Raw genomic sequence first — 13,822 nt, 5'->3', positions numbered from 1 at the left:
TAATTGAAAATATCTATACAAATTATAACCCTAAGAAGTCACACCTTTTAAACACCTTTGAAACAATACAAAAAGAATATCTTCCATTATCATTTTATCTACCATTGTGATCAAATTGCTTGCTCATTGTTTAACTTTTAGTTTATTGTTTCACACCATATAAAGTTTATTGTTTCACACCATATAATCACCATAAACATGAACTAGTCATATGCATGTACTTTAAAAAGTAATTCCGTGGTTATCTGTTGTTATTAACATATTAACATAGGAACAGGTAAAATAAAAAAAAATGTTTTTCCAAGACATGCAGACGCTGCTTACTTAAATTTTGTTTATAAATTCTGTATTTAAAACTTGATCAAGTGCTTTTATCAAGCTTATTGTAATCATATAAGTCCCCTAGTACCTAATTCAAAGGACTATGTACATGTGTCTATACCAAATATGTCAGCCAACTATTTTTCACAGAAGGGGCCTTGGTGGCTGAGTGATCTAAGTAGTTTAACTACTATATCACTTGCCTGTCAACACTCCGGTTGAGAGTTCAAACCCGGCACATGGCAGGTGCTTTCGACTCCAATCTTAATTGACTTGGATTGTCAGTTTTCCTGTGAAAGGTCTGTGGTTCTCTCCGTCTGTGGTTGTCTACGGCTTGCTTCACTAATAAAAACTGGCCCTCACGAAAAGAGCCAATTGTGTTGAAAAAGGTGTCAAAGACCAAAAATCAATCTTTTATAGAAGTTCTGTCATGGGTTTGGGTTAGTTCTGTCATGTAAATTAAATAAATTCATTTTAAATGGATATAGTGACTATTTGTCTTTGAAAAAATGGTTCATTTTTATTCAAATGAAAAAAGGGACAAGCAAAGAATTTCCCTCCAATCTTGATGATAAAGTTTTGCAGTCACAGCCCTGAAGCCGATATTCCTAAATTTTGTATAGATTCATTTGAGCTGAAGTTGAAATCTTACAGGCCTGATTATTATTTTACAAGCCTGGGATGGTGGGACTGTGACCAAGGGTGAAGACTGCACCTCTAAACTATGCTAGGCTGGCTAGAGGTCATCTTTGACTTGCTCAGTCAGAATCTAATTATGACTGGTACATTTAAGAATTTTGTGTAATATAAATTATAAAACACCAAGGCTCCTGTGTGTCAGGGGGGAGAAAATTTTCAGGCTGTGAGTATGCCCATTGGAAAAATGCAGGCAGTAGCAGCTGTCCTGCCGACCAAGAGGAGAACCATACTCTTCTATTCTGTATAAGTGTTTTGCTAGATTACATCATATTGATTTAATATGTCAGGTTCTAACATAGCCATCTAGGCTTTTGAAAAAAAAAGAAATAAAAGTGGTGGACATTTTAGACTTTTGATATGCAAAATATCAGTAGTAGCAAGAAGCACCATGACCTCCTTATTCTGTTAAAGTCATGGCAATTTGACATAAAAATCAGACAGACATATACTCTTAACAACCAACCAAAATTAGTTCAAGGTATGATGACAAGTATACAAGTCAAGATATCTTCAGGAACAACTTCCATACAAATTGAAAGTGGAGATGAAATTATAACTAAGGTATCTGCAAATAATTAACCATGAATCACATGAAAATAATACATTTATATTTGAATTTCACCTACTGCAACGATCATCATGACAAAGAGAAAACAATTTGCAAAAAATTAGAATAAGATAAAAAGTTGTAAAATTTTAGACTAAATTATAATAAAATGTAAGTATGTTTGGTTTTTTTTTCTTGGATGTATAACAGTCTAGACAGATTAAGAGCTTTATTTTCCTGTTTATTTTCTACTAACTAATATTACCTGTATATACATTTGATACCATTATGAGCATTCTTTATTTTCTATAATATTTTTGTTGTATCCATTTGTATCTCAATGTGTATGCTGAATATAACAAAATCAATCGTAATTCAGACAATATTGATAGATTATGTAAAGCTTAAAGTGGGGTAAAACAATTTTACGTGAGAAACAATAGTTAAATGGTCTAATGCAAATGTATACTTATTGCCATGTGATATATATTCAAACAAAAAAAACTGGGACATCTGGTGTCGTGAACTTCAAGAATCATTTAAAAGTTTGAATTAATGCAAAATCTATACATGACAAAAGAAACAAAATAAACTTGTTTATTCAACAAATTTTAATCCAAAAATGATGACAGTTTGTTTGCTTACACTAATTGATTTGAATGCTATTATTATTGTGTATACTGATGAAGAAGTAGATCAAGTGACACAGTCACAGGTGGTCAAATCCTTTTTAGTAACTCTAAATAAAATGTATTTGACCATTATCACTAAAAGCATCCTACTTCAAAACTTACAATGACATCATTACAGTATCAAAAGCTTTTTCAAAATGATCATCTTACAATCTATATATAATTTTCAATGAGTAAATTCTAAATTAAAAAAAAATCAGTATATGGATATATTGTAAATAAATTTATCTTAGCTGTAACATGTCTAAAGAAGGAAAAAAATAGAGGTTGACAAATTAGTTCATTAAATTCTGAATTTTAAATTGTTAAAAAAATTAGGAAATCATTTTAAATTTAGGAATGCATCTCCATCATGCATAGTTCTGATTCTTTGTCTTATTTTGGATATACTTTTGAACCTTTTGGGTTTTATCAGCTCTTCCTCAACATTTGTATTAGGTATTGAATTTTCAAATGTTTTGGCATTGAGCATCACTAAAGAGACACTAATTGTCAAAATGCACATTTGGTGCAGTATCATTAGTACCATTAATGTTATCAACTTAAATACCTTTAACATTCTGACTTCTCGAAGGGCAATCTTCTTCACCATTTTATCATCTTCACTTTCTAAAAACTTTTTAATAGCTACAAGCTGTCCAGTCTCTTTATGTCGACATTTTAAGACCATTCCATAACTTCCTTCACCAACTAATCCCAGATTTTCATACTTCTCCATTGTGGACTACAATTCTGTCCTTTGCTTTTAATGCCTGAAAAAGAAATGGAAGAAGTATGAAAATGCAGTGTTATTTTCTCTTATTGCAAGAATATATCTGAAGATTAAGGAAATTTGATGAATCAGACTGTACAAAAATGTATAGTGAGAAATGAAAAAAGAATGAGCTGTCACAAAACTGGTTTAACCCTCCCATATTTGTATATGCTAGTCCCACTTCAGAAGTCTACTCAGTGGTTATCAAAGACTCAGAGATAAATTTGTCATCTTCATAGAATTTGACATCAATGTAAGATCTTTCTTTGGTCATTTTTTAGTGAACTGAAAACCTAGCTCATACATGTAAACAACTTCCAGAAAACATTCAATTCTTTTCAGTATTTTACAACTCATTATATTTTTTTATGGTTTATTAATTTGTTTTTAAATATAAATATTTGACTGTCATTTTAATTATGATCCAGCTATCTCAAGAAAATTTGATGCTTAAATAGAATGCCTTTTAACTGTTAATGATGCCCATGATCATCAAAGAGGGACGAAAGATACCAGAGGGACAGTCAAACTCATAGATCGAAAACAAACTGACAACACCATGGCCAAAAATAAAAAGACAAATAGACAAATAATAGAACAGATGACACAACATAGAAAACTAAAGACTAAGCAACACGAACCCCAGCAAAAACTGGGGGTGATCTCAGGTGCTCCATCAACTGAAGTCCTAATTAATATATATACATTAACCTCTAGATTTCATTAATGGTTTCTTTGTGGTACTAAATTGCTGACTTTTTGACATTTAAATGATATACCAACATATCCTTTTACTGATAATACACATATTATTGTTACTGAAATGGAATATTCAATCAAAAAAAATGTTAATTGGAGAAAAATAAAAGATTAAATTTCCTCAAAGTAAAATGCTAAAATACTAGCTACTTATTAATAAACAAACAGATGATTCAAGATTGAAAGGTGTAACAACAGTATCCTCTTCGGCTGAACTTTATACATTTTCAGTACATTATTAACTTTTTAATATCATCATGATTATATTGGATTCATATTAATGAATGTCTCAGTTTACAACCAGGATCCAGGAAAGAGAAGATTAGTTTTTTTATGCCCCCGCCCTGTGTGGGGGAAACAAGTTTTACCCTTGTCCGATTGTATGTCCCAAAATTGGTTTCAGTTCTCTATCTTTAGTTAGTCTCAAACAAGTATTCAGACACTTATACACAATGATTATTTCCACCAGACACAGATCAGTTTTGAATTAAGGTGGCATTACTTTCACCGTTAACGAGTAATGTCCCTTTATAAATGAAAAAATTGCTGAATTTGCCATACAACCCTTTCTTTACTTTGCCTAAACCAAATAGTATGAACATGATGAAACTTATACACAATGTTATTTAACAAAATACACAGATAAATTTCTAATTTGGGTGGTGTCACATTGACCGATCTAGAGTTTGTGCCTTTACAAATGGAAAAAATTGGTGAATTTGTCATGTCCACACTCTGAGTTTACTTTGCCTCCACCAAATGTTATGAAACTTAAACACAATGCTTATTAACACCAAACACAGATCAAATTTGAATTTGGGTGGCTCTACTTTCACCATTCTAGAGCAAGTCCCTTTAAAATGGAAAAATAGCTGTTTCCACACTTATGCTTTACTTTGTCTCGACCTAATGTTATAAAACTTATACACAATGCTTATTACCACCAAACACATATCAAGTTTGAATTTGGGTGGTGTCAATTTTACTGCTCTTGAGATGTTGTCATGGAGAAAATTGAGAAAAACACAGCTTTTTAACTTTCAGCATCTTACCACAGTTCTTACAAGGAGAACCACCATAAGAAGGCTTTAATAGAAGTGGCAGCAAGTTAATTTGCAATTACATTTTTTGAAGGACCATTTGATTAAATGGAAAACTGTTTGATAAGATTGTGTATGGTCACTGCTCAATCATTACTAACTTACAAAGCAGCCTACATTAGTCATGTTATGTCTAGCCACAAAATAAAACTAATATTCAGAACTACACATGTAGTTGTGGAGATCTCAAAATTGATTTTGAAAATTTGTTGATTCATAGATTTGTTAAGGTAAGTTCTAGTTGCAAGGATTCTGCATGATTAGTTATCATCTCTATAAGGCAGTTCTAATCTTTAGCCTCCCCCTGAGGATACAGAAGAAATTGGCAAGACACAAAACCACATTTCATTTTGATTTACATTGTACTTGATTCAGAAGAAACTTGATGTAATATACATGTATAAAGATAAAAATTCTGCTGGAGGTTTGACTGAGAGACCATCTCTCCAGTCATAAACTGTCTCAGATTTCTTCATGTTTAATGGGGAATGCATAACTGAAATGATTCAACATGAGTGAGATTCCCCTCCTACTTTTCAGTCTACTCCTAAGCCACTTGCTTTATCAGTAACATCACAATTATAGAGCTTTGGTCTGACTTGTACAAAATGATGCATGCAATAATCAAGCCACAAAAGATAAGAAAACTACATGTATAATATGATTCCTACCTGATTCAGATTAAGACAATTCCTTTCAAAGCACCTCAACAAAATTCGTTTTCAACAGTCATAGGCAAATGCATAAGCGGTTAAAGCCTTCAGCATATATATATAAAATGTAGTAGTTTTTTATCCTGACATTGACTGTTTTTAGAAGTATATATCTTTAAGACTTATGCAGCTTTTTACTTGGGATTGATACATGATCAACATATCAATTGTTCCCAGTATTCACACCATCATATTTTTTCATGATATCAATATATACATATTCATGTACAAAACCTTGAGGTCACTAACAGAACGGAGTAATTTGTCCAATATTTAACACCAAATTTAAAATTATGGGTTTAAAACCACAGATCATTTTGGTCAAGAACAGATTAAATTTGGTAAGATTGATAAAACTTTATCTTATGGTGTCTGATTATAAAAAATGATGAAATAAAAAAGACTGATGAACAGTAATTTGACCAGAAAAGAATGACTAAATAAAACCCATTATGTACATTGTATATCGTCTTAAGTATTTAAAAATTGCTGGCATGGGGTTTAAAACAGATTAAACTAAAGTTTCTTTTAAATACCTATTGATTGCATATAGATTTTATGGATTATCTTTGTGTTTATGCATTTCAATGTTTAAACTGACATAGGATAAAATCTAAACCCTACATATAAGTTAATAAATCTCACATTTGTTTTAACATTAATGGAGTACCTCAGTACATCAAAAACATGTACTGTACCATTTTCACAGTAAAGAAATAAACTAAGATCACAAAACAAATTCTTAACATCTGATTGAATACTGTAAATGTGGTTAATTCTTAAATTTGAAGTGGGTTTTTATTTCATGTACAATGTACTAGTACCAATGTATAAAAAATATATGTATGCACTTTATTATTAATACTTGGACCATGCATAACAGGCATTATAATTATGAAATACATGTATTCTTTATTGTTTTGTTATAAATTAGGACATTAGATTTCTCAATTGAATTGTTTCATATTTTTCATGTCAGAGCCTTTTATAGCCGACTATAAGGTATGGATATTCTCATTGTTGCAGGCCGTACATTTGCTTACAAAGTTTGCTTACATCCACTTCATTTGAACTTTGGAGGATAGTTGTCTGATTGGCAATCGTAACAGACATCTCCTTATTTTTATAACGACTATTGTACTAATTATCATGCATATCAGCATTTCGATATTAGAACACACATACAATTACACTACATCAGAAATACTTTCTATGACGAATTTATCTTGATATGCCCTATAAATTACTACATGCAAGCAGCATTTCAATATCTTATAACCATGATAACAGGCTTCTTAAATCATAATATCATGCTTACAATGTATCTGTTTTGTTTTTACTTCCTAAAGTAAAATGTTAATGAAAATGAAAGCTTCATTGTTTAATGTTTATCCCAGTTGTTTATAAAATATTTCATTACTTTTCTTTATACAAAAATAAGGAGATGTTGTATGATTACCAGTGTTCATTATCATCTTATAAATTTATCTTTTTTTTAAGTCTAAAAAATTAAGTCTTCTTTAAAGAGTGCACTAGTTTTTAAATTTATTAATCAAATTCATCCCTCAATCTTTTAAATACACTTTATCTTTCATTTTCACGCTTATAAAGCAATTTATTTCTTTACAAAAATGTCCTTGGAACTCAATGTACAGATAATAAAGGCAGTTCTCCCCTGCTGAGACATCTATAATATTAATTGCAGCTGTAAATTTCATAAAATTGTAAATGATTTATAAGGATGTTTTATACTATATAAATTTGTTTTTAATAATCTAAGCACTTTTCTATCTGACAAAAATTCAGTCAATACAGAGTGTACAAAAAAAGGAAACCAGATATTGGTGTCAACCTTATTTCTCTTTTAACCCTTTACGCCATGGATTGATTGATTGATGTTTGTTTTATATCCAGGGGCAAATATTTCATGCATGTTCAGGGTGAGAACAAATTTACCATTGATACAATAGGTACAATGTACATGTAGGTCCTTAAATAGGGGTCTCCTGGAATGAATGGTGGAAAATTTGGACTGCCACCGGGAAACGAGGGTATATTGGATAGGGATAGAAATTAAACCTTGCAAGAAGCCACCTACATGTACAAATTAACATCTCAAAGACTTGTTACAGGAGTTATTAAGTTAAGAAATTTTTTTTAATGAGTGGTACATGTATTCTCCCTACAGGAGATATAAGATTTAATGACATAGAGGCAGCATGTTATGAATATTAATCTTTATTTCATATACATGTACAATGTATATTGCATGATTCAAAGAATCGTGCACTTTTGTTAAAGCTAATGTCCAGAGTTTTTCTTTCTCAAATGTGTGCACTCAGTAATCCATGCAAGTGTTAACTTAAAATTTTCACAATGGTGAAGCTTGTCAAAATTTTCGAAATCTATAGAGTTCATTAATAACAGATATTCGTACAAAACTCTGTTTCAATTCCTTTTGGAGTTTTTGATAGGTTTTGATATTTCCACATAGATTAAAGGTTGCAAGTTAACAAAGTTATGCAAACAACACCCAAAGTGAATTCAGATTTACTTTGCATTAAACATGTTAAAGAATAATCTTTCTTTACTCATCAAGTAGACATGAAGAGTGTTGTTTAGAATTATTTCTTTGATGTTAAGATGGCAGAAAATATAAAAATTGTCCCGAGTAGTGGAGTGTACCACTGACAATCTTCTGATAATTTTTTAGCTAAATAATTCATCCATCAATGTCAAGTTATAATTTATAACCAAAACTTAACTAGTTTCTGGTGACTGTCACACTAAAATTATCTTGACAGATCTACATGTATGTACATAATACAAAAACATTTATAATCCAAATTCAAGAAGTACAGTGTTTTTAGCAGTATAAAAATGTGATGAGTAGCATGACATGTAACAGGCAATCTTTTGGACCCTCTTTTGCATTTCATATTTCCAGATCCCACATGACAATGAAACAGTTGTACTTGTTACATGTACATGTTATTTTTAAAATATAAAATAAGGATATGTGGTATGATTGTCCACCAGTCCAAAAGACTCCAAATTGTGTGGATTTAAGCAACTTCATGAACTTAGTACAATTTATCATGCTACTTTTAAAATAAACATACATGGACAGACATGACAGATGAATGAGGAAGTATAGCTTATATGGTCTTTACTCTTTGAAAAGAGTTCTGTTCTTTAAGAGAAAGTGACATCAGACTAAAAACTCAGCTTACTATTTCTAAGTTTCATACAACATGTAGTTGTTTGTTGCTCATTTATTTCCTTTTTGGACAACGCACATACATGTACCTGTACATCTGCAGGCGTCAAGATTTTTGTTCTGGAACGTACATTGTATGTTAATTCTTTGTCATGAACCTTCCAAATTGAGGATTGATATGGCCAAAAAAAGGTTCAAAACAGACTTTCTTCACATAGTGTAAAGGGCTAGAGACAAATAATCCAGTAGCCCTCTTACAATTGCAAATTATTTGTTCATTTTGAAATTCAAAAGTTTTAGTGCCAAAAAAAGTGTTTATTTTTATTGATATTTTTAATACCCATCAATGCTATAAATGATCAACAGCCATTACCATGATTAAAGACAAATTGTTGACACTATTCTGAATTAAAAGTATAAAAGTGATTGGTGCATGACATTAATTGGTCAAATTTCAGCTTTACAAATGTATGTCAAGTGAAGTGTCACAGATTCCACAGTATCCTAAATTCTGAAATAGCAAATGCAATAAGGTACATACATGTATATATATATTTTACTGGTTTATTGAATATAATAATATTCATATTTCTGAAATGAATTTTCCTAGCCCAAAACAGTACAATATCATTTCTGTACCATAGTTTTGAAAAATTTAGTAGTACAATGTAAGTACAGTAGTGTACAATGTACATGTACAAATGTATTCATGTTTCAGGGTAAGTGATCACCCATTAGATCAACCTGCCAGACTCTGAAAAAGAGGCGAAAGATGCCAAACGGACATCCAAACTCACAAGTAGAAAATCAACTGACAACGCCATGGCTAAAAAAGAAAAAAACCAACAGTACACAAAACACAACATAGAAAACTAAAGACTGACCAACACGAACTGGGTTCAACCCCACCAAAACTGGGGGTGATCTTACATTTAGGTGCTCCAGAAGGGTAAGCAGATCCTTTGCCACATGTGGCACCAATCGTGTTGCTCATGTTAGTACAAACCAGGTGACAAGTTGAATTCAGTAGGTCACATTCGGGGAAAAGGGGACGGGATTGTATAGTTACGTTTACGACAATTGGAACATACATTTTATTCGTTGTCATCTGTGAACTCGTTCATAAAAAAAACGAACTTGATACAGGTCTTCGATACATGTATGTCAATAAATCTTAGCCCTGGTGTTAACCCAATGGCAATGTTAAACTATGATGCTAAACTTTCCCTTAAGCCTTAAGGTACAGTAGTGTCCGGTAATTCCGCCCGTCCGGTAAACCCGCCCACTCCCATTTCTTCTGTTATTGTCACTTCCGTGAATATTTGGTCTGCTATTTTATTCATAGGAACTGTACTTATCATCAATGCATGTCAAATTTTAAAGAAAAATCCTTTATTACAAAAATATCTAGTGATATATATAATACAGTTCCTAAAGGTAAGGATAATCATATTACTGCTTACAAAACTCATTTCTGACTTGAAATTTTTTTTGGGGATTATCTGGAATCTCTTTATAAGTGGTCCATTAATAAATAGATCACCTTTTACTTTCATAAATTTGTGATCAACTGGCCCCCATACATATTTACTGCGTGTGGGCGGATTTACCAGACAAACACATTTCCGATAAAAACACGGATGACCCACTTGTCTTGTTGATTTTAAAATTTATTTCAGATATTTTTTTTGGAAATGAGATATAAACTACTCAATGTTGATTTGTTAGTGAATCGATTTATAATAAATTTGATACAATTTGTATATAATTATTAATTAAGCAGAAATACATACACCAAAGCCTTATGTGGGCGGATTTACCGGACTGCATCGTAATGATCAGTAACTAAATGCAGACTATAATCAGATGGATAAATTTTCCAACTTGAGGTGAGACATCAATACTCAAAAGGCTGTTTTCTAAAACCTACCTTTTATTTAATATTTAGTACTAGTAGGCTATCCTTGATCTAATTGTTTATATGCCACTATATCACTAATTTCTCCACATTGTTATTTATCTATGCCAATATTCACAAATACAAATGAAACATTTTCACTTCAAATTGCAATAAATTTATGGGTAAAACAGCTGATCTACTTTCACTCTCACTGTCAAAGTTTTAAAATACTATCCTAAAATATAAATTCTATCAATAATACTTCAAAATGAAAGTTGTCGTCTGCTTCATGATGAACTTATTATTTCTATATAACATTATTGAACTCCTTGTAATTCACTGTTCTTCATATTTGTTTCTTAACAACTTCAATAGAACTTTTAATCCAACTAATCGCACGTTTTTGGCAGAAGTAATCCGAGATACTGTAGTTATTTATTTGTAAATAAAAATAGATTGAAACACGTGAATTTTCAAAGTCTAAAATATAACATGATAATTTTTTTTACTTCAAATAAACAAAACATTGACTTCCGGAAATAAATGAAATAACTTTTATCGGTTGTCAGATCAAGTGTTTTGCAATCAACAACTGTTTAATCCAGTCGCAACATGATTAACACTGTAAATGCTAATTACACCATTCATACTTGTGTTGAACTTTTGCCAGAACGCATGTATCTAGTGACAACAAATGTTTGACTTCCGGTTCTATTGAGTCACAATTTTTTTCAGTAATAACTGTGTTTTGCACAAAAAAAATAACCTAAATTTGAATAGTGTTATTCATTTTGTATCGAACATTGTTTGACAAGTTACCCTTTAGCATTTAATGGCAACAATTGTGCGAATCAACCTTTGAAATAGAAGGAAAAAGTATACGCGTGCGTAGTACATAACAATAACATAACTTCCTGTTGCATATATATGGCTTACTGTAAAATTTGGTGTCGGTGATGGATTATTTGCCAATATTTCATTGACTTACAAAATGATATTCATAAAAAAATTAAAAATTATATATAAAAGATTCTGTTTTTCGTACAATGGATCGTGGCATTCGCTTAAGGATGTAGTTAGGTTAAATTAAAAAAATCTAGAATTTAAAATTGGTATTATAAATCTGAAGAGGAACAAAATAAGTTAAAAATATTGATAGGTTATGAAACTCCTTTTTGCGATATTTGATTTTTTTTTAAATCTCAGGAAAAGGCTGACTCGGACTTTTACCATATATAATAACAAAATATATACACACATTCAAAAGTCATGAAAACAACACAATTTCAAACATTCAGTGCATATGGTAAGATACCGTAGGTGACATATAAAAGTTATAGTATGCAAAATTAAGTATATCTTAAATCATAGCATAAGTTAGAATGGTAAGCGCAGCAGATAATAGCAACTAAAAAAGCTAATCAAATCAAACAGTCAAACAAACAATAAAAAATAAAAAAGAACAGGCGTAAAAACACTATATGCGTGCACTGCACTGGCATGAGCTGTTATTTGGACCCCATGTTTGTTTGTACCAATTTTTATAATTGGTCAACAGATGTTTCCATTCGACAATGATTAGGCAGCATTCCAGATTTGTGCAGCATTATAGCGAAACGATCTCAAACCATACCTGGTAGCTCTGACTCTCGGGAGTACTGCTGTTTCCTGTGATCTTAAATTATACTTATGAATTTCAATATCAATTAAATCATGAAGATAGCTTGGACTTTTTTTGTGGATTATTTTAAAAGTTTCTGTTGCAATAATTTTTATTCTTCTTATCCTTAAAGAAGGTAATTTTGACTTTTCTAGCAGTTTTTCGTATGAACTATCAAAATCTTCATAGATGAATCTAAGAGCTCAATCTTGAATTTTTTCCATTTGAAAACTGATTTTTTTTTCGCTGCAGTATTGCCAGATTACTGGATAATAGTTAAAATTGGAAAGAATGAATGAGTAGTATGATGTTAACCTACCTAGCCTGTTTAAATATTTACCCATTCGTTTTAGAATATTTAATTGTCTTGATGCCTTTTTACATATTTCAGATATATGATTGTTAAAGTTTAAATCTGAATCTAGAGTTATTCCAAGAAGTTTAACATTTTCTTCACAAGAAATTTGTTTCCATTTATATTGAATGTCAAATTATGTTTATTTTCGTTTTTTTCCCCAATTGCTATAGCCTGGAATTTGTCAGGATTAGCCTTCATTAAATTTATCGAAAACCTGTTTATTAGATTTGAACTATCAGTTTCTAAACTTTTAACAACTTTATCTATATCCTAATCACTATATGATACAGTGTTATCATCAGCATAATTATAAATCGTGCTATTTTTGTACAAAATGAAATATGTCATTTATGAAGATATTGAAAAGAACTGGACCAAGAATTGACCCTTGTGGTACACCTTTAAACACACGATCCCATTCACTGTAAGAACTTCCAATTTTAATACGTTATTTTCTGTTTTCTAAATAACTTTGTAATATTTTTAGAGAATTTTTTGACAGACCATATGCTTCCAATTTTAGTAAAAGTAAATCGTGCGGACAATCAAATGCTGTAGATGGATCCATCAGAATTGCAGCAATAAATTTGTTGTTGTCCACGACCAGTGCTTTTTTTCCAGTCTTCTATTATCTTAATAAGTGCTGTTTGGCAATCAAAACTTGACCTAAATGCCGAAAGAAGAGGATGAAAATGCTTATTTAAAAATTCCATTAATTGATCATGTATAGCTCTTTCATAAATTTTGGAAATACATGGTAACACACTTACACGTCTATAGTTTTCTTTGTCTAGAGAGTTATTCTTTTTAAAAAGTTGGGATACCTGAGCAGTTTTAAGATTATCTTGAAAAAATGAACTTTCAATTGATTTATTAACTAAAATTTTAATAGGATATGATATTACTGGTTGTGCCATTTATGAAAGGCAGCTTCCCGAAATTATGGAACAAAAGTCTGATCACATAATTTAATTCATAAAAAAGGGAACAAAATCTCATTGACTTCTAATTTGGGAAAATTATTCAATAAAATTAAACACACCAGACTTTATTAACACCAATAATTTGATAAGTGATAAGTGAAAATCAAATTGGCTTC

At 30.9% G+C, this 13,822-nt stretch overlaps 1 protein-coding gene across 19 annotated transcripts in view; it reads right to left on the bottom strand.

Annotated features, from left to right (window-relative positions):
• LOC127708097 (cyclin-dependent kinase-like 4) overlaps positions 1 to 11,500 on the bottom strand; it is a 41,678-nt gene extending 30,178 nt beyond the window's left edge. For 5 of the 19 annotated variants that reach the window (XM_052212938.1, XM_052212941.1, XM_052212939.1 and 2 more), the window contains exons 1-2: positions 10,736 to 11,486; positions 2,810 to 3,011 (exon numbers count right to left, since the gene is read on the bottom strand). In XM_052212938.1, coding sequence (XP_052068898.1) covers positions 2,810 to 2,977 — 168 coding nt within the window. In that variant the 5' untranslated portion in view covers positions 2,978 to 3,011; positions 10,736 to 11,486. Of the gene's footprint in view, positions 1 to 2,809; positions 3,012 to 10,735 lie in introns of all 19 variants that reach the window. The other 14 variants (XM_052212932.1, XM_052212930.1, XM_052212933.1 and 11 more) reach the window with 10 other exon arrangements.
• Positions 11,501 to 13,822: the final 2,322 nt, after the last annotated feature.

Source organism: Mytilus californianus, unplaced genomic scaffold (genome assembly GCF_021869535.1).
Source record: "Mytilus californianus isolate M0D057914Y unplaced genomic scaffold, xbMytCali1.0.p SCAF_7, whole genome shotgun sequence".
In the NCBI taxonomy this organism is placed as follows: domain Eukaryota; kingdom Metazoa; phylum Mollusca; class Bivalvia; order Mytilida; family Mytilidae; genus Mytilus; species Mytilus californianus.
The sequence above is the reverse complement of the archived record's forward strand: the minus strand, read 5'-3'. Positions and strand labels throughout refer to the sequence as shown.